Raw genomic sequence first — 27,220 nt, forward strand, 5'->3', positions numbered from 1 at the left:
AACTCGTTATCGGTAATTGTTACTAAACTCATGGACACCCTCACCTTAGTACGTTTCCGCATGAGTGAGCCGATGACCTTAACCTTTTTTTTTTAAGACTACGACTTCGAATACGTGACATTTTTAGTTTTAAGATCAGCTGTTTTTGTATTTGTTGTGAAAAAACAACTGATCATGAGGCATACAGCTAATACAAACACCAGGTCTTAATCGGGGACAAAGTGAATGTCTTTATAGGACATTAACCGTCTTTAATGTTTCATTCATACATTTCATTTGGAATTCATTCCTTTTGGATTTTATTCATGTATTGTGTTTGCTTTTAATTCTTTCTGATGGAGCAGAGAATTACAGTGATATCAGGTAGTTCATTAAACAATTTGATTAAAGCCTAAATATAAATATTACCAGTAGGCCTATGAATTAAGATCGGGCATTGTCACGTTTAGTAGGCCTATCGTTTTTTTAAGTCCCAATAATATGATAGCAGAAAAGGGGGTTTTAAATAATTGAACCTAGCTTGTTGAATTTTTTTTTTTAAATTTCGGAATAAATTTGAGGTATCTCGAATCATATATAAGCAACTATTTCTCGCTATGTAGTCAGTATCTTATAGATTACAGACGTTACTTCTAAAGAGAAGATTATTACGTCCTACGCTTTTGAATGTTATGTGTGCAATGTAGTCACACAACCTAATCAATGACTTAAAACGTATGCTCTCTATAAAAGCAAAGTTTCCCACTGAGTAGGAAAGGAGAATTCCTAGCTGGTTCTGCGATAAAGCCTTCGTTTCTATTCTATCATCAGATTAGAATTAAACTTTCTGCTAGCAAGGATAGCGAGTGAAGTTCCATCAAACCCTATATATAGGCCTACTCTGCAAGCGTTCGATCAGACATAAACAACTAAACAGACAATCGATCACTGAATCAGCACGTAGAACTAAACAAAGTATTGCTGGGTTCTATTTTAAAGAAATATTTACTTACAATACTCATCGATCGTTAATTTCTAAGCCTTTTTTTTTTTTGAGTGATTTTTACTAATGATTCTAGTACAAGTAATTGATATTTTTTTTCACCAATGTTTCCGCGTACTGCGTACATAAATAACTACCCTGTTTAAGAAAAAAACAAACACCAAATTAAAAGGATTTATGTTTCTTTTCTGTAATATCAGATTGGAAACTATGTGCCATTCTGTGATTTGAAGATTATAATTTGGCTACTCAGACTGACGTAGGCCTATAAATGGCAGCACACAATTCAGAAGCCGATAGTGAAATCGCATTAAATGTTAGGCCCACGGAAGATGAACACCTTCCAGCCTTGTTGGAGAGCGTCAATAAGCAAGCTAGCAATCGACATATTCCACGCATTCCCAGTAATGAAGCTGTAGGGATGTTTACCCAAGATGAACATCTTGGAACAGACTCCAACAACAAAGTGAACAATTTAAACAAAGTTTCATCCAATGAACCATCCAATCGTGGATTAGGTTTAGATGAAGCATCTCACAGGATCTACCTCAACCACGCCTTTGAGCACACTGATGAGACAGTTTTGGAGCCTGGACATTTGTGTAAGCAATACTTATATTTCGAGCGTAATTTATACGATAAGATAAGATAGACATTTTAGAAATCCTGCAAAGTCCAAATATAAAAAAAAAAGGGGGGGGGGGTTATTACATGACATTTTTGCCATTGTAGCTGTGTATGAATTCTGTATGTCCTTTTTGGACGCAGTTCATTTTCATTTAATTTCTCTTGTATTAGGATATTTGTACATTAGATATTCTGAAGCACAATTTAGTTTTTAAACATTTCGAAAGCTGCGAAAAAAAAAACGTGAGAAGAAACTATGATTTTGCATGTACTTAAATAGCTCCTACTTCATGGTCGAAGATGAGCACATTTCTCATTTCATTTGAACTCGTAGATGACTGTAAAGTCCAATCCTCGCTTTGAAAGTCCGGCCGCAGACGTGGTTCGATCTGTTGCAGATAGCCCTGCTTCTTCTCTCAGCTTTTTGTTGGTTCGGCGATCTCGTGACTCCGACACTCACAGCCTCTTTCTGGAGCTAATTGGAGAGGCCGCCAATAAGGGAATCTGGGGTTAGAGGTGTGCTGTAAACGTCCACAAGCTGGGTCCTGGGCAGAGCCTTGTTATTTACTTCATTTGTTTAAGATAACTTTATTGGTCCAAACAATTGGAAATTCGGTTTGATTATCATTGTCACTTCAGGGCACCAGTCTGATGAAGATGAGCATGGGGATCATGAGTCCTATTCTGATGACAAAGTGATAATTGACAGACCAATCTATTCCCAAGATGGTTTTGAACAGGTAAGTTCTTAAATTAGATATGTTTGTTTGTTTGTAAAATGTTTTACATGTTTCGGATGCTCCTTCAGAGTTGAAGATAATTACTTCCTAGTCCAAACCTCCCGCAGGACGACGGGGGATGGGAGCGGGCAGGGTTTGAACCTTGGACCATCGATAAATCTGAACGACAGTCCAGCGCGCAAACCGCACGACCATGCATATGTTCGCTGACTGCAGAACTAGAGAGGAGGGTCCTAGCAATGGAATTGAGTGGCTACAGAAGGATCATAGGTATCACATTCAAAGACCGCATCACAAACCAAGAGATTAAAGACAGGGTTACTGCAGCGATCGGACCCGCATGATGACCTGCTAACTATAGTAAAAACAAACAAAAAACGCAAGCTTAAAATCTATGGCTATATTACAACATCTTCGGGTCTGGCAAAGACCTTCCTTCAGGGAACAGTACCATGAAAAAGAAGAAGAGGCTGACAGAGAACGCGATGAGAGGACAACATAAAAGAATGGACGGGCCTGCCATTGAAAGAGGTTCTAACTAAGGCAAAAGACAGGAAGGAATGGAGAAAGACGGTCGACGAGTCTTGCTTGGTGCCCCAACGGTCCAACAGAGTAAGGGATAGATAAAGGTAAAAAGATTCTAATTACATCGTATTATATTCAAGCATCTCAACGACAATGACACATTGTTTAATACCAGATAAGACACACAGACCAATTCGACAATCTGCCTTCGTAATATATTAGCACTCTTCTCAGCTGCCATATTAGCGAAAGTCTGTCTTTTTCTACAATCATGTCCTTTTCTAGTGCGGAATCGTGCACTGGTGCACACAATAATAAGCAAGTTGGTCGAGAGAAAAGCGAAAATTTGTTAAACAGCTATTTATTTTTTACAAAGAATAGTAGCTTTGACAAAGTTTTTTTTAAGGCATTTGTTATATTACACTAATAGATGCTCAAAATGTCGTTCATGCACTTCAGAGCAGCGTCTTAATCTAGAAATCCAAGCTCGTGTAGCGCTTTGAAGGGTAACTTGTGAGACATCGTTCTGAAGCTCTATAATCCATGACATTTAAGTCTGGACTTTTGGAGCTTGGTGTATATGATCTCATCTGAGCCTCAAATTTTCCGCTTCTCTAGCGACCATCCTGTAAATATACTTAAATGCAATATATTTAAGAGAGAGAGAGAGAGAGAGAGAGAGAGAGAGAGAGAGAGAGTAATTCTGAGCAGGCCCGGACTTAGGCCACTGCAACCTATGCGGTCTTAGTGGACCCCGCACTTTCATAGGCCCCGCGTATAACTTATTAAATTAAAACATTAGAACTTATAAATAAAAGCTGGCTTTCCGAGGCTTCCTAATTTTTCTAGGGCTCCTTGACATATCCTGTAATTGCAAAATATATAAAAAGTCCTGGAAATCTCCTGAAATTATGCTTATCCCTACCCAGACTGGGCCCCGCGCAATCCGTTTCGCATAGAGCCCCGCAAGTGCTAGGACCGGCCCTGATTCTGAGTAATATCAAGAATGAAATTATTCATCTCCCCTATAATCGCATCGTTACAAAGTTAACAAATTATATGGTATTAATATTTTGTGTTGCCTTTCTTATTGATAGGGTCATTTGCTGTACACTATATAGGCTTCGAGTAGATGATTTGCTTACCTGTAAACCTAAGAGCATTGTGAGGTTAGAATAAAGACTAAACGTACCGGTACTTTTTTTTTATTCTAGATAATATTTACTTTTATTTGTACTAGGGATTCGGTGCTGGGTCGCTCTCAAGTCGAACAATTAAGGACTGGATTAAATCAAAAGTAAGGTGTGACTACTCCTGGCAATGTGTCCGCAAAATCATCTCCCATCACCTCCCCTTCCTGGCCATCATGAAAGAGTATAATGTGAGAAAAGATTTGTTAGCTGATGTTATTGCAGGCTTAACTGTAGCCATCATGCATATACCCCAAGGTAAAATTAGTTCTAGTTCTATATATTTATTAAATTAATTTGATGAATTCTGCTATACAATATGTCCATGTGGCATTGCTTAGAAGACCTGTAATTTGTTTTGTGACCTGTTGGTATTTGGAATTATACTCATCTGACAAGAAAACTTTAATTTTCCTTTTACTTTTATGCTTAAAAAATCTATTGTAGTTGAATAGTTTTGTGTTAAGTAGAGCAAATTACATATTGCTTTGACATTCAGGTAGGCCCCATGTCATTAAATTTTGAATCTCAGTATTTACATGAATTCAAGACTTGCCTATAAAACACTAAAGTATTCATTATTATTATTATTATGTTAGAAATGAACGAGTAGTCATTCTCTGGCGCTGCCAGGGTCGAGTTTAGCTAAAGAGAAACAAAATTCATCGTAGTCCCTTTAACAGTTTCCACTGAGGAATTTTCTGGTGATGTGGCAGGTCTGCAGCAGTACCGCCCTCTGACAGGCAACGAAGATGTTCCTAGGAATGTTAAGGGATAATTTGTTAAATTCCAGGGAGAGTTTTTGCCTATAACCTGGGAGAGGTTTATCATCACAAATGTTTACACGGAAGAACGATTTGATAATGTCTATATTCATTTCTCTCGTCCATTTGATTCTTTTGGCTCCTCTTGTTCTACCACCAACAGCACCTCTCAATTGTGTGGGGTGCGAGTCAGGGAGTAGACCGACCTCTTGTGTTTGGTCAAGAGGTTGTGAATTACCCTCAGTAAACACTCGACTCATTGGTGAATAATATTTACGGCCTAATTTATTTCATATTCATCGCTGTCCTAAAAGAAGCAATGGGTCCGTTCTATTTCCTCAAAATTCAAAAATGAAGGTAAAAAATTATTCATGTCCAAATGTTTTACAAAAGAATTTTCCCTAATTTTTGTGAACATAAAAAAAAATTCCTAATCTTTTGTTATCTCAGTTGTTGCAAATCAGTAGGTTTAATAGGTTCTTTTAGTTCTAGGGTTTAATTCAAAATCTTTAGAACCATAAACTGCATCCTTAATTATTTAGTAGCAAAGACTGAAAACATTCAAATGTAGGCTATATATATATATAATCAAGATTAATAATAATAATAAGGCTTGTCTTTGAGTCCTAAGATTAATGAGGAATGCAGTATTTCCCGTGGCTATGCAGCCCCAGCTGTGACCTACATGTTTTGCCACATCTAGGGCAAGCATAACCAATGGTTAATCAAGCCTAGAAAAATGTTAACAAATTTAGGCCTATTTATATTTTAGAGAGCAGAAAAATAAAACTATGACTCAATTCTTTACTCTATAGAATGTCAGGTTCTAAAACAAAACTTTTTATGATTCAAATCTTGTTTTATCTTTAGGAATGGCATATGGTCAACTAGCTAGTCTTCAAGCAGTATATGGTCTGTATGTGTCATTTTTTCCAGTTATCCTTTACTTCTTCTTTGGTACTTCAAAACATATTTCTATTGGTAAGTACCTAAAGATATTTCTTTTAATTAAATGCATATAGTTAACATTTCAGCAATGAAAATTCATTTAAGATGATGCTATGAATACATACTGTATTTTATGTGTATATAAAAAAAAAAATCTTTTTCATTAATCCTAATTTATATTTCTTTTAGTCAGTGAAGTAAGTGTATCTCAATTCTTAACAATATTCTTATCACACATGCCTCATTACTCTGTATTATGCAGTTGTCTTCTTATAAACAAAGACCTTTCAATCAATGGGGGGGGGGGGGGGCAAAGGATGTAAAGTTCATCTGGTAAAGGAGGGTGTCGTCATATGACTAGCACTATGACCAACCATATTTTCTTCCTCAAGGATTGATCTGGTGGAATTCTAGGTGTACTGAAAATTCTGAAGCTCAAAATCTCAGTCACTATGTCCCTATGTCCCTATCTTACCTACAGAACTTATTCAATTATTTGGCCTTATTGAAAAAAAGCATATCATTTGTTTGTTTGTATATGTGCACATACTTGATTTTCTGTGTATACCACCTTTGGAAAGTTAACTATGTACACATTTCAAGCTTGTACAAAATGAATAATATGTAGGAACATCATGTACAAAACTTGATTATATTTAGGAACATTTGCCATCATATCTCTGATGATGAGCTCTGCAGTCACTAAAGGCTTACAAAATCAAAATGTAAGTTTAAAGTCCTGGAATCAAACAGTGGACTTGGGTGGAGGAAATGTAACCTTCAAGATAGTCGACAATAAAGAGGATATAGATAGAACCAAGCTTATGTTGGCCATGTCTGTGAGCTTTGTTGTTGGAGTAATACAGGTAATCTTTTGAAGTTTTTAGTTGGAGTTGAAATAGTTTTGTGTTTAAATTTATCATATTAAGAGATGAGATATAGTTAATGTTTTATCTTCTTGTCAGGAAAACTTTTGTATTCTAAAATCAGAAGGATGTTCTTTATTTGTATGATTAAAAGCCTAGCTTCTTATTTAATTTTAATTTGAAAATTAATTTACTTGTATGACTAACCAAAATGGATGTCTGCCTGGTTGTGTGGTTTGCGAGCTGGACTGTCGTTTGGACTTATTGATGGTCCTGGGTTCAAACCCTGCCCCCTCCTATCACCTGTCGTTTTGCGGGAGATTTGGACTAGGAAGTAAATTATCTTCAACTCTGAAGGAATATATGAAACATGGAAAACATTTTTTACAAATATAAAGTATATAGAAATTAGATTGTAAAAAATGTTTGTAGCACAAGTGTGAAAACATATACATCTCCTTTTTTTATAGTGCAATTTGCAACAGTAGCCCACAAAATGTAATATATGTCTGAGTACTACTTGTTTGCCTTTTATATTATTATTTTCTAAGCTTTAAAAACAAAAATAGTTATTGACATATGCTGTTGTTGTTTTTTCAGTTTGTACTTGGTCTGTGCCATCTTGGTTTCCTGACAGTCTACTTGTCTGACCCACTCATCAGTGGATTCACAACTGGGGCAGCATTTCATGTCTTTACTAGTCAAATCAAGCACATATTTGGAATCTCAGCTGGAACCTATAGTGGTGTATTGAATCTTTTTTATGTAAGTTTTTGTTTGCCTTTCATTGTTGCTGTTTCCATCTATTATCTAAAGCATATCATTGTTCCATTAGTATTATATAGCTAACTACATCATTGTTCTCTTAGTACTATAAAGCTAAGAAAATAATTGTTCTGTTAATAAAATATAGCTTAGCATATCTGTGTTGTCTTAGTAACATAATTTTGTAATATACCCATGAATTAATTCTCAATGAAAAGTCAATTTTAGAAAAAAACAACTTTTTATAATAAATTATATTTTGCTTCAATTTTGCTTCCATTTCAGACCTATCGAGACATCTTTAAAAACATTCCGCAGACCAAAGCTGTGACCTTAATTGCTTCGATTGTTTGTATAACAATACTTGTAATTGTTAAAGAGTATATTAACACACATCCGAAGATAAAGCCAAAAATGTTGATGCCTGTCCCCATTGAGCTTATTGTGGTGAGACTTTATTTTAATAATGTTTCTTTATTGATAACATTTTTTTTTTGCTAACAGTTTCTCTTAAGAGCTAATCATCCAAGTCAAGACGTTTTCCTTTATGCTTTTAAATAGTCTAAATGAATAGAAAATTCTTCTTGCTTGCATTGTTTGATGCTTGAATTGGGTGTTTAGTAAGATTCTATACTCTTAGACACAAAGTTTGATGACTCAATTACCAAATCTGTAACCACAGATATTTGAATTGGGGATGAACCAATTGAAGATCTCTTTAAAGAATTGAATATTTCACAAATCCAAATTAAAATCAGAAAATGAAAAAACACACACAATATTAAAATATGCAATACTAAACTAATTTCAATAACAAATCCACAGAATAGATTCAACATCAAGTTATAAAATGTATGGACGCTCATGCCCAGAGCTATTGCTTCGTATATGTACATGACCTAAATATAGCTTCTCAAATATTCTCAAGTACTGTTACTGAGCAATTTAATTAAACATTTTTTCCCAGATAATAAAGATTATTATTTTCCCTGAACAATTTTTAGTTATATGGACTTAGTAATTTCAAGACTAAATCATGTTTTATTAAACAATAAATTTTTTTCTGTAGGTTGTGTTAGGCACTATCATATCACATTTTGCTGAGTTAGAAGTAAAATACAGTGTCAAATCTGTTGGGGACATTCCAGTTGGGTGAGAGCTTTGTGTGTGTGTTTTGTTTTTTTGTATTCTACTCACACTTTTCTGTTGGCCAATCTTTTCACTTGTTTGTTTCTTTTACATCACTGGTAGCTCATAGTTTTCAATATCTTTGTTGTTCTGTTAATAATGATACAATTATAATTATGTTATATGATTAAAAACTTTTTTTTCTTTTTAGACTGCCAGCTCCTAATTTGAATGCCTTCTCTTACATACCTAATGTAATCACTGATGCCATTGCTCTTGCAATTGTGGCCTTTGCCATAAATGTTTCCATGGCTAAAATGTTTGCAAAGAAACATAATTATAGCATTGATGCTAATCAAGTAAGAGATGATATCTTTCTCACATTTGAAAACGTGTTATAAACACATTGATCTATTGCCAACTATACTACAGAGAAATCCAGACAATTTTAGCTTGAATAAATAGAAACTCTTCTTAATTTGAATTCTTTTCATTTTTTTAATCCTTCTTATTAAGAAAAAAAAAGTTATTTCAAAGTCAGCTAGCATTGATGGGCTGTTTGGCTTTTTCACCTAATTATAACAAGCAAGAATTTAAGTCAATCTTATTTATTATGTAAATGCATTGACTGGTCATTGAATCTTCCCCCCCTCTTTCCCTTACAGACATGAAAAAAGTAGAAAATATGCAGCATTTTGTAATCACTATCATTAGTTATGGGGGTATGATGGTCAAGTGGCATTGCATTTGGCTTCAGAACTGAGGGGTCCTGGATTTGAATATTGATAAAGAATATGATTTTTAATTTAGGATTTCAAGGGCATACCCTGAGTCCACCCAACTCTAATGGGTACCTGACATTAGTTGGGGAAAGCAAAGTAGTTGCTCATTTTGCATTAAGCAGGACACCCTTGTTAACCATCAGCCATAGAAACATAACCTTTACATCATCTGCCCTAAAAATCACATGGTCGGAATTTGATACTTATTATGACTTATCACTAGCTATATGACTATTTTAAGCTCTAAACAGAATGACATCATCATTTTTTGTGTAGTCCAAATTCTTTGAAAACAAAAAATACAAATCTTTCCCGCTCTCATAAGTGAAATAAAAAAGGCATTGCTGCAGGGAAATGCCCATGAAGGCTGTTGCAGAGAAATGTATTCTGGTCAACACTTAGTCAATGATATCAAAGAACTTACTGTACTTACAAGGGAAGTAACTTTGTAGTACAGCAATATGTCATTTACATTGTAAACGTTTTTTTTTAATCCTGTTCTTTGGGATTTCAAATGAAGCTGGTTCCACTGTATTTTTATATCCTTGTATTTAATTTTTTTTTAAATGTACATTCAGATTTAACTTGTTACATTTCTATTTTTTTTACTTTTGTTAGGAATTACTGGCATATGGGACATGCAATATCATCTCATCATTTTTCTCTTCATTTGCATCGGCAGCCTCTTTATCCAGAAGTGTAGTACAAGAAAATGTAGGGGGCAAAACACAGGTACTGAAGTATTCTAGCATAGCAATTTAAAATATTTTTGTTAAATTTGAAAGTAGTAAACATGCCTTAGCATTTTGATTTTAAAAATGTTTACAGTTCCTAGTAAATTATCTGTAAGTATAAATGTTGAATAACGTAGCCAATAACATATAGACAATGATATTTAAAAAAAACAAAAAACTAATTACTGTTTTAAAAAAATCCATAGTTTGTTTTTTTTAAATAAATTTTGTGTTTCATTTGCTAAGAAAGCTGGAACATATGTAAATGTGCTCTCTGATCCCTTAAACTTCCTGACATTGTTTTCTTTAGCAAACATAATTCAATGCAATAAACTTGTGTCCAATGAAAAATACCCTTGCTTTGCTCAATCAAAATATGTTTCCTATGTTCAATCAAAAATACATTTGCTTTGCTCAGCTTTAAAAAACACAGTTACTGAATTTTACTTATTGCTTTAGCATTTTAAAAAAATGTCTATAAGGAGAATGAATTGCTAACATGAACTTGATGATGTTTCAGCTTTCAAAATTTTTTCAACCTGTACAAAACAGTTCTACAAACTTTATTAAAAGCATTGTTTGGAAAGCTGTATGTCTAAAACATCCTTGTTATTAGTCTTGTACTACTGTTAATCACTTTTTAAATATGAGATTTCCTATGGAAACATTTTATAAGGAAACTGTTGTTTTTTTTAACATGAAATGTAGCCTACTTATAAATATAGAAATATAGTCACAAAAATGAGTGTAAACATAGGAATTCACCATGTTGGCAAGTTCATTACACCTGCTGTTTTTAAAGAACTAATCAGATGCATTTATATAATCTCTAAATATGATTTCTTTTATTGTCTGTAATTACACAGGACTAGATTTTATAATTCATGTATTTATTACTTTTGTGTATAAATGTACATTATTCTGAACTAGAAAGACATTCTGAAAGCTATTAATTATTCCTTTATTGCTCCTATTGCAGGTAACTAGCTTGGTGTCTAGTGCTATGCTTCTAATTGTGCTACTGGTTGTTGGTCCATATTTTAAAAGTTTACCTAATGTAAGTAGGCCTACCTTTAAATAAAATGTAAACTTTTATTTTTATATCTTAAATTACACATATGTTTCATATAGACCTATAGATAAATAAAAAAAAGATGTGCTAACAATGATTAAATATATGTGTCTTGTAAAAAAAAAATACAGTTTCAACAATAACATGTACAGTCCTAAAATAGTTTTAAATAGAACAGACTGTGATGCCAAAAGTGGAAAGGAACAATAAGGCACATTGTATTATTTTATAGAAAGGCATACAAAGTATTAAATTCCTTTTGAATTTTAAAAGTCTGAGGGGCATAAGTTATAATGAACAGTGCCATATTTAGACTTGAAAAGGCCCTAAGCTATTTGAAATATGGGGTTGTTAATAAGTCCAGATATTATGTCAGTGCTAAATATTTCTTGGGGACCATAAGCTATAGCTTGTGTTGCCTATAGGTAAATTTGGCCTTATAAGTGAAAGCCCATCCCCTACAACCTATTGCTCGGACCTCAAAATGTTGACTTAGATGCCACTAGTCCAATGCCCTGTTACCTTTCCTTTTTATAAATGTATAGATGGTAGTCCTATCTGGACTTTAGTGACCTTATTTGTCCTTGCCACCCTTGTTTCACAGATAAGTGTTACCTTTCCTTTTTATAAATGTATAGATGGTAGCCCTATCTGGACTTTAGTGACCTTACCTTTCCTTTTTATAAATGTATAGATGGTAGTCCTATCTGGACTTTAGTGACCTTATTTGTCCTTGCCACCCTTGTTTCACTGATAAGTGTTTACACACCTCCACCCATCAATAAAATAAAATACAAGTATTCCTTTTTTCCTTTACAAGTATCCTAATAGGGACAAAGTAGTCTTCAAATGTTTTCTCATGTTTGTTAATTTTTTTTCCAGTGTGTTCTAGCCTCCATTATTCTTGTTTCACTTAAAGGAATCTTCAAACAAGTTTTTGACTTGAAAACTTTGTGGATAATCTCTTTATCTGACTTTGTGAGTGTTAGATTGAAATTATTATTATTTTAAACTTATCTCCAATTCTGCTAGGATCAAGATTCATTAAAATGAAAACAAAATTCATTGTTTGTTTTTAAAATGTTTTATATGTTCCTTCAGAGCTGAAGATAATTACTTCCTAGTCCAAACCTCCTGCAGGACGTCGGGGGATGGGAGCGGGCAGGATTTGAACCCAGGACCATCGATAAGTCCAAACGACAGTCCAGTGTGCAAACCGCACGACCAGGCAGCCATCCATTGCAGTCCTTTAAGATTGTATAATTAATAATATTACAATTTAGCGTTGTGAAAATATACTTCTTTTTATGTTCATGGTTATCATTTACTACAAACAAAAAATATATAAGAATCCCTTTTTTTAAACACATTTCTTATTGTGTTCTTGTACATTATATCAAAGTCTGCCTTACTTACTAAAGAGAATATGTATAAAGTATGTAAAGTAGGCCTATCATCTTTTCTTATTTCAATAGTTAAATTTACATTGGTATCATGTTAAGTGGGTAAGCTACCTTTCCTTTGCCCCACAGATTTTCTTTACATATAAGAAGTCGAAATTCCCTGAATCCAGCCTTTGACTTTGGGACCATTCTCAGCCACCTCATAAAATTTTTTGTTTAAAATCATTTTTTTTACTTATATAACAGCTTATCCTATCTTATAAATTAAAGATATTTCTTTAAAAGATAAGATAATTATGTATTTCTTTAAAAGATAAGATAATTATGTATTTCTTTAAAAGATAAGATAATTATGTCCTAAGAATATTGATGTGTTAATCTAATCATACTTAGATTAGATCTGCATTAAATTAGTTTCAGAATGAAGTTTAAATATAACCTTCATCACTTTTTATATTTCAGTTAACATGGGTTGTTACATTTTTAGCTACAGTTTTGCTGGATGTTGACCTTGGTCTACTTGTTGGTGTAGTGTTTGCTCTTTTGACTGTCATAGCCAAGTCTCAAAGGTTAACTCAGTTTTGTGTTTGTTAATAAACTAGTTCATTTATGACAAAAGCTAACTATACTTTTGAGCTGACATTGAATGATATAGAAAAGTATTTTGTTGTAAGTATGAAATAATTCTTTTGAGACCAACTGACCTATGGGATAACTTACTGTTGAAATACTATTATTGTGCAGACCCTACTCATGTTTGATGGGCCAAGTACCAGGCACAGACATTTACAGAGATATCTCAGTGTACTCAGTGGTAAGTTATGAACATATCCCTTTAATCACTACTAGCTCTGTGACCAATGTAACATACATGGGATTTAATTATATCTTTTTGTACAGTTTGGGTAAAGCAGAATGGCAATATATATTGACCCTTAATGTTTCTACAGTTACAGGACCAGCCTGGTGTCTGAGTATCGAAAATGTAAGATTATCAAAAGTTAGCTGTACCTCAAAGAATTTACCCATATACGTCAAGAAAATTATATTTTACATATACAGTAATATGTTATTCTTTTAGATTTTCAACTTTCAATAGTATAAAAAAAAATTAGTGATTTAAAAAATTCAACTTCCTCAACTTGGGGATATTTGTTTGATTTAAGTGTTTTCACTTGGTGTGTGTGTGGTCTTCAATGGATTTCACAAAATGTACTATATTTTCCCTATTTTTCATGATGTCATAAATGGTAGGTTGCATGTTGCTATAAGATAAGATTGATAAGATAAAATAATTTTTATTGGTCCAAGATAAGATAGATAAGATAGGATAATTTTTATTGGTCCAATCAAATGGAAATTCATTTTGACTACAATTTACCACCTCAGTGTAACTACTGTCAACAATAACAATATAGATGCAAGTACGAACAACATTCACACACGGAACACATACACACATCACAACCAACGCATTTATGAATGAGACTTTAATGTACTTCTCCATGATGAAAAACTGACCAAAAGTGGGATAAAGGAAATGGAAGTGAATGTTTCACCAAGGTCATAGATCTTTATAATTTACCATTTTTTTAGGAATATCTTCCATTTGCCAACTTTGTTCACCATCTTAAAAGACATAACAAAAACTTCAACACTAAAAAAATATGGCGGGTAAACTGTCTTATGGTAATCAGGAATGTGCCACCACTTAACACAGCAAGAGTCAAATTTGTGTGTCAAAACAGTGGAACTACTGAGTGTGTCATATTAAAATATGTCGGACTATTAAGGATCATCTGTACTGAACATTCACACCTTGACTATAATTCAGCTTGTAAAGCATACTAAGAATCCTTCCAAAAACCTACTCCATCAAATTTTTTATTTTAATTATGAGATCTGATTTTTCTGTAATTTAAGTATCAAAAATTATTCTTAAAGTAAAATAAAATATACATTTTTAATTTATTTTTTTTTACTTTAATTACCGGAGTTTATTATTATTTTTTGCTTTTCCTTTGTTATAGTTTGAAAAATTACAATTGCACTAAGTCCAGTGATACTGAAAGAATTGTGGTGAATTAGCATTATGATTTCTCAATTTTTGTGGTAATGCCTTACAGCCTGCAAACAATTGTTTAGAGCATTATGTTTTTACCATTGTTAGTAAATTGAATGGATTAGAGCAACCTTAAGGAAGTTGACAGAGTTTACCTATTTCAATAGGATTAACCCTTCTCTTTCCATGTGCATATTCTCTCACTGCCTTTGCACCTTATTGAACTGATCACTCCAAGTGTCCCTTGGACATACAGATTCAATGATCAGGGCATCATCATATTTTTTTATATTCCATAATAAATAATGCAGGGTGCATGCCGCTGTTGTAGAAAATTCATGGAATATCTTTGAAATCAATTATTTTAAAATGTTCTTAGTCACCTAAGACTTGATATGAAAATGAAAAAAAAAAAAAGATGCACCACTGGATTAAAACACTTATATTTTTGTACAAATATTTTCAGCTTATAATTTTACTTGTCCATAATTCCAGGCTAAAGAAGTACCCCATATAAAGATCTTCCGGTTTGATTCTGCAATATTTTTTGCCAATGCAGAGTATTTCAAAACTTCTCTATACAAGATGACTGTGAACCCATATGATTTGAAGAAAATTGAAAAGAAGTTAACTAAAAGACAAAAGAAAGTAGACAGAGAGATGGAAAGAGTAAGTAGAATAAATTCTCTTGGGGAAAAAAGTTTTCTTATTGTATAAAAGTCATGGCAAAATGTGTGACTGTCTACTTGCAGTGATAGTGTGCTTAATTATTTTAGTAATTTGTTAAGTGAAGTTAGGACCTAATTTTAATATTTATTGTTAAGAAAATCAGAAAACTTGGGATTTAGTTGTCTCTTTGATTAGCAATCCTAGACACTCTGCAAATGGTGGGTTTTGTTCCCAAGTCATTAAAAAGAGAAATATGGAGTGTGTTTAGCCCAATAGCTGCTACCACAGTATTGGGCATCTTTTTTGGCCTATTGCATTAGAATGTGTTGGGATGCTAGCAATAGTTCGTAAACTTTCCGGTAAAAATAGCACATCATGTCTTGTTAAGAAAAATTAGAGGGTAGTGACTTTTTAAAATTGAAAACTGGATGTGTATCTCTTTTTTTAAAGAATTTTTCAAACAAACAGGCCTATAGCATGATCTTTCATCTTTTTTTCTCAACTCCTAGGCTTAATATGGTTTATTAATATGCCAAAATGAGTATTTTTTGAAGATTTTCTGTATTCTAAAGGCATATATATAAAGGCATATATTTTTTTAAATTAGGCTCAAATCCAGGACTGTTGAGTCATAGATCATATTGATGATTTCTGTAGAAGACTTTAGGGAGCTTTCAAATCCAGCTCTTTTATAAAGGAACAATATCACTATTGAAATTTCCTGTCCTTTTCACTTCCTATTTGTAATTTTTAAAAAAGTTGGACAACTGGAACACCTTGCCAAGGGTTCTTTTAGGAAATCATTTCTTTTTACAGCTAAAATATATCTGTTTGCATGAAATCTGTTTTTCACCTTTCAGAGCCACCCTAGACCAAGCAGTTTGCAAGAAACTAATATGGACAGGAGAGAAGGCAGTGCAATAGCTGTTGTTTCCAACCAATGGGATGCTGTGAACTCTTCAACCTCTGCGCAGAGTGAGAACACCACAGTAACTGATTCCAAGCTTCCAGTATTGACTGATATTCATTATATTATTATAGATTGTTCAACTATGGGTCATGTGGACTCAATGGGAGTAAAAGCCATACAACAGGTAAACTTAGTACAGGAAATAGTTATTCTAAATGTGCAAATATTATTTTGAAATTAAAGTTTTAAGGCTTACGTTATATATTTTACTTTACTATACAACTCTCCTGTCTTGTCCCTCTCTGATCTTTCATATAACTTTTTTTCTCAATTCCTAGACTTAAGTTGCCATAACATGGTTTAATGATATGCCATAAACAAAAATAAACAATTGAACATCTCTGTGCTTTAATATGTCAATTCTTGAAAATTTAACACTTTTATAATTGTATTTTTATACTATTTATATTTTTATAGGTGATAACAGAACTAAATGTTTTCAACATTACAGTCTATTTATCACATTGCAAAGGCAAGTTATTGGTTTCTTAGTTAATACTTTGTGTTTTTACACAATTACGATTCATTAGAGATGGCTAAGTGCTGAAGCATTTGGCTTTGAGCTAAAGTTGTTTTTGTTTTAGATGCTTTGAAACATTTAAGGATACATTCTGTTCGAGAAATAGTCTTGTATGTGTCTATAATAGATTTGTTTTTCTTATTTTTATTTTGTTGCAGCACATGTCAGGGAAATGTTTGGCAAAACAAATTTTTATAAAACAGAAGGCAAGAACTATTTGTTCATAACAACGCATGATGCAGTAGTCAATATACTGCAGAGATTAGAAGTAACTATTTGTTTGTTTTTCTTGTTGTTTGTTATTGTTAATCAGTTGTTTTTTACTTTAATTATTTTTTTTTGCTTGCTTGTTATTTTTAGAAAGTCTTTGTTTCTTGTGATGATTGTTACTACTATTAGACTTGCCATGTAGTTTAGACTAGCTATTTATACTGACCCATTTGAATATACATAAGGGGATGCATGAATGAGGTCATTAAAGGTGTACACTTATTTCACTCATTTCTAATTCCTATTTAGACTTCTCATTGTATAATTGGGTCAGTTATCTCCCTACAGTCTGTTTGGGTAGTTTTTCCTAGTCCAGGTTTGATCCACCTTCATTTTGTTTTCTGCTGTTGTCACTTGTATTTGCTTTCTCACCATTGAAGTGCATATTTTGTCCTTTTGGATACATTGTGTTCTTAATGCATGCATATAGCTAATCTGTCTTCATTTTTGTTGATAAAATTTAGGTTATCATTTTGGTTAGTTTTCTTAAGCAGATTCTTTTTGGTTAGTCTTCTAGCCATTGAATCCTAGGATCAAACAAGTATTAAAAATGTGTATGTTTGCTTTTTATTCTCAGCGTATATTAAAAATCATGAATGCAACATATAACCAAATTTAGCTTTTTTAATTTTAATAGTTCATTTATTTGAATATAAAACATAATGTGAAATTATTTTATTTAATGTAATTTAATTATGAATACTTTTGAAATAACAGTTTAGTGTTAAAATTTAAAGTGGATATAGCTCTATCATCTGATATCATCATTGGCATATTTGTTGTACAAATACACATTGATTGATAGGATTTTTTTTCCATTGTAAATTATTGATTAAAGATTATTTTTTAAATGTTTTTCTTTTTATTAGGAATCTAGTAGACACTCTACAAGGGAAGTAAACACAGAATTTAATGAGATTAGATTAACTAGCCCTGCAATGGAGGCAACCCATAGTTAAGACCACAATGGCCTGCAGTGTCAAAGGTTACGGTCATCCCTGTGATGTTTCATCAATTCAGGAATTTCAATTTAGAAGCTTCACAATTCAAATGTACATAATATATGCATTTCACATTTTTAATTTTGTATCCCACACTTTGTTTCTGTAATTTCTTAAATACTTTGATTACATAGATTTATTGTAAGACATTAATTGAAATTAGTGTAATTTAAAGTCAGCAAATTGTGAAGTAATTTAAATATGTTAATTATGCTCAACCTGTAGGCTTTTTATACTTTTTATTTTATATAAGTTTATTGGTTTCTTGTTAAACTCCATTGGGCAGCAAGCATGTAACCTTTAATACATGACTCTATTTAAAAAGTTAAATTCCCAGGGCTCTTATTACAAATGTACGGTACCAGCAATTTTCTTTTAACTCAAACATTTACATGAGATAACTTTTTATTTATATATTAGCATAGAAATCTTTCTTTAAAATGTAAGAACAGACTTTTTTTTTTCTTGTCACTTTGCCAAACTGAAATGTATTAGTTGTGGAGAGATATACTTGACAAATAGATTACATAGTTATAGTATACCATGTGAGTCTGCTTTGTGGAGTAAAGCCTTAAGTTATGTCAGTAAAATTCACTCTTAATTGGGTTAACATGCTTGAATACATCTTTCAATTTAGATTGTCTATTTCAATCTTGCACTTGTGAAGATAAAGGTGTTAAATTTTTTTCCATCTTAACTGCTCATTAGAAAATTATTTGTACTTAGTTCATTTAACTCCAGTCAATAATCACCTCAATGTGTCAGCCATCAGCTTGGGGTCTTATGTGTCTTTCAACACTTGGTTAATAAATCAAGAAGCGCATTGCATTGGAACATTATTTTTTATTGTTGGTCTTCCAAGTTACTATTAAATACTTTCTAGAATGTTAGCATCCTGGTACTGCTTTTGTGTATTTTGGCAAAGAATTGAATTATGTTTGATTAAACTTTCTTATCTGTAGCTGTATTTTTTGTAAATCATTCATGATTAAAAAATATTTCACTTGACTGTGATGAATTTTGATTCTCAGGCTTGATGTATAGGTAATTTATGTCACAAAAACATTTTTGTTTTATTTTTTATGAAATTAAAATTTTAGGTCATTGGTTTTGCAAACAGAAACATTGTATGAAAAAAAAAAAGATTCTATAAATTGGATACCACATACTTGAACATGAATTGGAAAGAAGGAATAGATATTTGCAACCTCACATTAAATCTAACCTTTCTAAGAAATGGTGATTTAAAAAGAATGAGCTAAGAACATTGAGCTATCTTTCAAAACTAAAAAAGCAAAACAATTGACACCTAGTTGGACACAAGTTTTGTATAAGTTTTTATTTCATGCTTTACAAGTGCTCGACCACCACCGTAAGCTCAGACATCAAGCTGATAAGAAAATTTCTCCCAAACGCACTTCACATGGATGTCCCCTGTCCATTGTATTGATTGCAGCTGTTATTTGATTTTTCATGTCATTGATATTTACTGTAAAACATAAAACAAAAACTTTGTTTTACACATAACTCCACAGGAAAAATTGGCACCCAGTAAGGTAAGGGGACCTGGCAGGCCAAGTGTAGAGAGCTAGGTTTTTAGAAACTCTTCTACCAATCCATTGCTGAGTTGCCATTTTAGGGTAAATAAAGATAACTCTTGTATCAAATGACCACTAATTTCGTCCATGACTATAATTTTGAAATGAATAAGTATGATTTTGAAATGAATAAGTGTTATAATTTTTACACATTCTTTTTTTAATCTTGTATTGCCTGGATAGGGCAACAGGTGCACTACTGGTATTAATTTATAAAACATTCACTTTATGAACTTATTTCTTAATTTATGAAAAAAATAAATACTGAAAATAACATCCAAGTATATATTTTAAAATATTTTCTAAAAGAATTATTTGGCAAATAAAGATATTTCTTTTATAATAATTAATTATAATGAGACTTTTGATTTCATCAACCAGAAGGACAAACAACATTAAGCATCATTGGCTCTTTTATAACCATATAGTAAAAACAGATTGGTCACAATTGCATTCACATTTTATATAGAAAGCTGGTCAATTAGATGAAAATCAATGAAAACAAATCTAAAATAAGCAACTTTTTCTTTAACTAAATAGTGATGCAAACACATAAATAAGCTTTAAAGTAAGTTATGCTAAGAATACTTTTTTTTAGAATTTCCATTAAATTAATCATATTTAAAAAAAAATAAAAATTATAGAAATATCTTTTTCGCTTTACATATTGTAATCCTACAAACATCCGGTCTTGCACCATGGCTGAGTGGTAAAGTGCTTAGCTTCTGAACCAAGGGATCCTGGGATTTTTAATTTTGTGATCTTTAGGGTACCGGTACCTCTGAGTCCACCTGAATTTGCTTGGGAAAAGTAAAGGCAGTTGGTCGTTGTGCTGGCCACGGAAACAGATTACCTTTACATCATATGCCCTATAGACCACAAGGTCTGAAAAGGGTACTTTACTTTCTAGTTGATGCTGGCTTCTGATTAGAATGTCAAAGTTAATGAAAACCAAGTAAATATACTATTCATAATTGAAAGAAAAAATACAAAGTGAAACTAAAAGTAAAGTAGAAAATAAACTCTTTATGAAGCCAAAGAAACAAGTTTATTAAAAAAAAAATAGTGGAATTATTTAGAATAACATATTTTAAAATCTATACAATAAGAGAAGTTTAAAAATAATTTTCAGGAAAATAAATTCTTAAATAAATGTTTATTATTACTGTCTATTATTCTCTATGTTTCTCAGAGAGCTCAGGTTTTCATTGCATTAAACCAATTTTCAACCATACAAATCTTGTAAAAATATCTCCTGCAAAATAATGCAGACATTTTGGTTTGTTAAGGCCAATATTTCATTTACAAAAAAAAACATGCATCAAAATCTCACACGCACATGACCTTTTAGTCCTTTTATGTGCTCTCTAATCTTTGCTGTTAATGAATAGTCAGTTATTTTTTTTAAGCTTCTCCAGGACTTAAAAGTATTTCTTTCCCTTCCCCTTTCCCAATTATATTTTTATTTAAATACAGAGCTTTAAGAAACAGTTTTTTTTTTCATAATGAAATTGTTATACGGTAATGAGATTTATTACATTAAAATATTATATACCGAGTATAGTTATAAAATCAGCAAAATAATTTTTTAAAAATTGTATATATAAAAAATTGTTTTAACAATTAATTGCTTCTGGAGAAAATAACAAAGTAGCCGACTTCTGTACTTATGAATGATACATTTTTTAAATTATTAATATTAAAAAGAATTGATAGAATTTGTGAAGTTATTGATATGTGACGTGATTCAAAAGCAATTAAACACTGCAACAAGAGAACTAAATATGTTGAGCATACAAAATACTTCTCTTGTTAGTGCAATCCTTAAACAGAAGAATAAGTTTTATGCATGAGATTTGCATTTTCTTTTTAAAGGATTTGGACCTGAAGAGCTTAACAATGCCATTCTATTTAAAACAGCAATATAGTTACTGCTAACTGTCCAGAAGTGTGGTTGTTGGTCTAATTCAGTCGGATCACTGATTACAACACAGTGTACATGATTGGTTACATAGGAAAAAAAGGGGTAAGCAAGTCTGAGTTTGATGGACACAAAGAAAATTGTACTAAACTAAACAGCATGGCATATTTTTGAACTGTGAGGGGGAGGGAGAATGGGAGAGACTTTGTTGGCCATTTCTTGTTCCTCACTAGGTACGCACACACCCAGGCTAGGCCATTGGACGCTTATTCATAATGTAAAAATAACCATATATCATAAACACAAAAACACACACAATCCAAAGTTGAAAATCAAGTAAAATCAGAGTGTTAAAAGATTGGTGAACATCTCATGTGGCTGCATGCTTGTTATGGGTGGGTCAAAAAGACATACAGAACAAACAGTCATTGTTTTATTTGAACTATCAGGAACCTGACACTTTTTCAGTAAGGACAAAAAAGAATAAAAAAAAATAAAGCTAATTGAAATTAAGCAGAATTTCCATTTATGTGAGTTCTAATTATCTGACTTCCACAGTATTTTGTTCTTGCTTATCGAGTGCATTTTGTGTTCTATAGAAAATGAAAAATAAAATATTACAGAGAAAACAGATAATTAAAACAATTAACATGATAACAAAATGAGTTTATATCAAATAAAGCAACACCAGCAGGTCAGTCATTTTCACTAAATGCATTACAAATAAATATATTGATCTCCAAATAGTGCCCTCATATGAAATAATATCTTTAAAAGACATGTAGGAGAAATCTAAGGATATTCATCAAATTTTGTTATAGGACATGCAGACAATCTAGATCCCAGACACATAGGGCCTACTGAAAAACAAAAAACTGTCCCTTTAATCTTGTTTTAGAATTTTTTAACACATTTGTGAATATAATATGCATTAGATACAAAAGAAACCTGCTAATAAAATACAAAAAAAAAAAAAAAAAAAGAATAAATATCACAGATGTTGCTTATTATTAAACTAAAAATATCATCCTAATTGAACTAATTAAAATTTCATAACATGGTATGGAAAAAGTAAACTTTACATTTAAATACCAACAGTGATATAATTTTACACACAAAATGTCAAGGCACATTAACTATTAGTACTTTACAACGAAAGAAATCAATTTATTAAATTTGTTTTTGGTCTTCTAACAATTTCAAACATAATGTCATTGGTGAATCCTTTCTGAAAATATTCATTATCATATTTCTCAAAATATTTCTTCTTTTCTTCATGACTAAAGTCAGCTTCTTTTTGTAAGGTGAGGTCAAAAAAAAAATTATTCACACAGGCTATCTGCGCTACATCACAAATTTTGCTAAGAAAATGACCTGAGGTGTACCTGAACACAATGAAAATGTCTGCCAAATAATGGTCAAGAAGCTTTAAAACAACAAAGCCAAAGCAAAATGTTATTGCTAAGTAAAATGAAGTCATGCAATCTGCTGCCCTGTGTTTTTGGTAGGCAATATAGGCTCCAATAATAGCTGCGATTATATGCAGCCCTAATGCTATTTCAAATCCTATCTTATATTGAAGAGACAAAAAATAGCTCATCAGGGAAATCAAGACAATAGCTCCTGCTCTGCTGGTGGACCATCCATGTTGATAATATAGTCCCCAAATGAATAGAAGAGAGAAAAATGGTAGAGTACACCACTGATCCATAATGGCCCAAAATGTAGTCTGTGTAATTATCCTCATTAACTGAACAAATCCATAAACGGTGCACATGAAATTAAAAGTATAAAACATAAAAATATCTTTTTCCTTCAAGATTCCATGATCTACAGATACTTTAGTTAAAATGCACCAGTAAAGTCCATATCCAATGTATGCAAAATTGATTAAGGTGTTAAACGGCATAAAACTGAAAAAAGGAATCCAGGCTGGTTCTGCATAATACTGTAGACCAATTTCATGCTCAACTTTATCCAAAAAACCACTAGAAGCTAAAATTAGCATTGAACTGAAAGGCACTAAAATACTAATTGCAGATGTAGTAAATGTTTCCATATTTTATCCACTTCTTTAAATATTGGCAGCTGTCAAAAAAAAAAAAGAATTTAACTAATGAATAAGTAATAAATAGGTTACTTATCATATCTGTTTATATTCTTATTTAAAGATAATGTAGTTGATTCAAAGCATAGTGTTATGGTGTGTGCGTTTCTATGGTGATGATTTAAAGAGGTTAGTGATTGGTTGTGAATGATGCAAGATAAATGGCATTGTCCTCAGCAGTCCTGGGGATGCTACCCTGCCTCATAGTGGCACCCGGGTGGAAACGAGTGTAACAGGAAACGATTAGGCTAAAGGGTAACAAAACAAGACTCCTGTGGGGGTGCCTAAGGGGGTGCAAGAGCATCCTCATTGCACTGTGCGGAGTTGTAAAAAAACTCCCACATCCTTGTTACAATCCAGGCGCTGTTCCTCAAGGGGCCGTTACATAAATGGCGTGTCCCGCACAGTTAGCCTGGTATAGAAAAAGAAAATGGTGGGGGTCTTAGTGTACGCTGTCGTTTGCCGCGAGTCTGACCCACCGGTCAGACAGAACAGTGTACACTGTTCTCATTCAGGCCGGTGAGAGGGAGCTCTTGTTCACTTTTGCTGGCCTAGAGTTCCAAGAGTCGAAGGCTCAACAAGAAGAAGAAGAAAAAGTCCTCAGCAGTCTAAGGTATGCAGATGACTCCAGATTGCCATAGTGAAAAGATGTTTTTGTAGTAGTTTTATATTATTGCTTAAGTCTACTACATTTATTTCATTTAATCTTAAGTTGAACTTCTTTATTTTGTTATACAAGAAATTATTCAAGTTATTTCAAGTTTTACAAGTTAAAATGTTATATGCATACAGTGGATGTCTACCAGCAGTTTGGTGCTACAAGTCAACGACACAGAGTGAGGGAGGGAAGGAGCTTGAATACTTAAATTTCAGTTCACCCCTGTAAAAAATAGAGATGATAAAGATCCTCAAAAAGATGGCTGCCTGATTCTGTGGTACATGCGCTGGATTGTCATTTGGCCATCTAAATGGTTCCAGGTTCATACCCGTCATCCTACAAGAGGTTTGGACTAGGAAGTAGATTATCTTCAACTCTGAATGAACATCCAAAACATGTATAAACCAAATCATAAACAATTCTTTGGCAACATTAACCCATGTATTCGAACAGCAACCCCATGGGAGCTGTATGTAACCTACTGAGCAAGGCACTGCAGGGCTGTGAGCTGTGATTTTTCAAGAATGTAAGCTTTCTGGGGATACACCTAATCATGCAATGCAGAGTTAGCCACAACATTGCAGAGATGGTGTACTGCACCCTTAAAAGTAATGTGAATTTCTGTAAATTTTTTGATGATCCATCTAAAGGCAAATAAGTACAACTTTCCTGAACTAGGTCATATACTAACAGTTTATTTGTTTGTTTTTTTTAAATTATTTCTGTATTATTAATGCTATCGTGCCGTGAAAAAAAAAGTATTGTTATAGAATTCACATGTTCCACTATGCAAAAACCCTACCAGTACTAATGTACAAGAACAAAGAACAGAAGCACATGATAAATATCACTATGAAACCATTTTTTATAACTGGCATGTTGTCACCAATGCAAATATGGATCCAAAGGACAAGTTTCCAAAGTTGCAACCTCTCATAAAAGAACTAGATCAACCAATGCATGAAATTTATTCTAAATGAAAAATATTTCAGCTTTGATGAATTTATGGTTTCTTATTTCAGTTGTACATGTCATGGAGGCAAACAATTTATTTCCTGTAAGCCAAGCCCAAGAGACTTGAATCTGGTCGTCTGGATTGGAAAATGAAAATTAAAAAATAGCCTTAGGTCTCAATAAAATAAATATTTCAGTGACAATTAAGTGACAAATGACAATGCAATGTAACTAGGCCTAGGCCTAAGCTCTCCAAATATCAGAGTCACATATATCTATTTGGGGTGGCTGAGAGGTAAAGCACTTGGCTTCCGAAATGGAGGTCCCGGGTTCGAATCCTGGGATTTTCAATTTTGGGATCTTTGGGCACCTCTGAGTCCACCCAGCTCTAATGGGTACCTGACATTAGTTGGGTAAAAGTAAAGGTGTTTGGTCGTTGTGCTAGCCACATGACACCCTCATTAACTGCATGCCACAGAAACAGATGACCTTTACATCATCTGCCCTATAGTTATAGATTACATCTATGTATATAGATTTATCGGTAAAACTTTCCATTGAAGGACCCTTTTGAAGAATGTTACACAAGTGGCAGCACAGCGCTGTCTATCGCTACAGTCAATCTAAAAATGTGACTATGTCTGGAATCTACATCATACAATATGAAACTATAATATATATAGATCTAGATCATTTGATTTTGATGTACTAATTTTAAATGAATGAATCCTCTGCTTCTGGAGTCTATAATTATAATAGATCTAATAATAATTGATTAGATTATTAGATCTAATCTATATAATAATAATAATCTTTATTGTGCATAAAGAAATTTGTCTTACAATTTGTGCATTACATATATACCAAACAAAACATTGTAACTATAAGAAAACAAAATGTACATTCACAGTCACACCAGACTCACTCATAATTTACATGTGAAAAGTTTATATCAGATTGTTATAGACTAGTTATATATTATATTTTTATATTTGATATAGATTTTCTAGGCTGGGATTCTAGGCCCTATAAAATATATTATATTTTATAATAATATTGAAAAAAAATATTGTTAAAGAAAGATTCTATGATTCTAGATCTGGATATCTATATTTATATAATATATTATTTTCCTATACATTAAATTAATATTAAATATTTTATAAGATCATCTATATATTAATCTATATTCTATAGTAAAGTATAGTGAGTATAACTGTTATACTATCTATATTGTCTATATTCTTATATCTATATTATAATTATATATATATAATATAATATTAGATTTATCTATATCTATCTAGATCTATAATCTCTATAAGTATATCATTATATGCCATATGATTTACATAATCATAATGATAATGCATAATAAATAAGGTTCTCTTCTTCTAGAGTGACTTAAATCAGACTAAGAGTTACTAAGACTAAGACTAAGACTACTAAGAGTAAGACTCAGTAAGAGTAGAGTAGTGAGTAGAGTCTATCTAGTATAAAATAATAACACAATAAGATTGACTAGTTTCTAATCTAACATTCTAACGTTTTACTTTTAGGGTAATCATGAAGATGAGATCTAGATTAGATCTAGAATCTAGAACTAGTCTATAACTATAATGTTTAAGCCGAAATTGTAAGATACAAGTTCTAAAATAATAACTTTATTGAGAAGAAAATTATAGTTCGAAAATAGAATGTGATGTTGATATTCAGATCGAACTTTGGCCTTTGACCCCTGAAGAAAAAACAATTGGGATTTAGTTGAATTTATTGTGCTTCTTTTTTTTCATTAAAGTTAAAACTAATTTAACAATAAAATTATTTTAAATAAATATATCAAATTTATAGATCCAAAGATTTAGCCAAATAAAATGATAAATCAAGCTAATTTGATTAAAATCTCGTATTTTACCTAGTACGAGATTACTTGTCACGTGATATGCAAATTGTGTTTTTACGTC

The 27,220-nt window shown here is 32.3% G+C and overlaps 2 protein-coding genes across 8 annotated transcripts; one reads left to right on the top strand and one right to left on the bottom strand.

Moving 5' to 3' along the window:
* Positions 1 to 144: 144 nt before the first annotated feature.
* LOC106065221 (solute carrier family 26 member 6-like) lies at positions 145 to 19,026 on the top strand. Its single transcript, XM_056028156.1, has 20 exons — positions 145 to 363; positions 1,183 to 1,584; positions 2,249 to 2,349; positions 4,115 to 4,322; positions 5,699 to 5,809; positions 6,437 to 6,642; positions 7,243 to 7,407; positions 7,693 to 7,854; positions 8,477 to 8,559; positions 8,747 to 8,894; positions 9,936 to 10,049; positions 11,031 to 11,108; positions 12,006 to 12,101; positions 12,989 to 13,095; positions 13,271 to 13,340; positions 15,084 to 15,257; positions 16,118 to 16,351; positions 16,645 to 16,699; positions 16,906 to 17,015; positions 17,887 to 19,026. Exons 2-20 carry the CDS (start codon positions 1,254 to 1,256, stop codon positions 17,974 to 17,976), a joined length of 2,643 nt encoding a protein of 880 aa, XP_055884131.1. The 5' UTR covers positions 145 to 363; positions 1,183 to 1,253; the 3' UTR covers positions 17,977 to 19,026.
* A 1,985-nt stretch (positions 19,027 to 21,011) lies between these two features.
* LOC106075018 (transmembrane protein 187-like) lies at positions 21,012 to 27,190 on the bottom strand. 7 transcript variants are annotated; one of them, XM_013235937.2, is made up of 3 exons: positions 26,810 to 26,987; positions 25,189 to 25,393; positions 21,012 to 23,625 (listed from the first exon to the last, which is right to left on the bottom strand). In XM_013235937.2, the coding sequence occupies exon 3, from the start codon at positions 23,594 to 23,596 to the stop codon at positions 22,700 to 22,702; it is 897 nt and encodes a 298-aa protein (XP_013091391.2). In that variant the 5' UTR covers positions 23,597 to 23,625; positions 25,189 to 25,393; positions 26,810 to 26,987; the 3' UTR covers positions 21,012 to 22,699. The 7 variants fall into 7 exon arrangements, with proteins under 7 accessions (XP_013091391.2, XP_013091394.2, XP_013091393.2 ...); XM_013235940.2 differs by lacking the exons at positions 25,189 to 25,393; positions 26,810 to 26,987 and adding an exon at positions 27,172 to 27,190; XM_013235939.2 differs by lacking the exon at positions 25,189 to 25,393 and having other exon boundaries at positions 26,920 to 26,989.
* Positions 27,191 to 27,220: the final 30 nt, after the last annotated feature.

Source organism: Biomphalaria glabrata, chromosome 4 (genome assembly GCF_947242115.1).
Source record: "Biomphalaria glabrata chromosome 4, xgBioGlab47.1, whole genome shotgun sequence".
NCBI lineage: Eukaryota > Metazoa > Mollusca > Gastropoda > Planorbidae > Biomphalaria > Biomphalaria glabrata.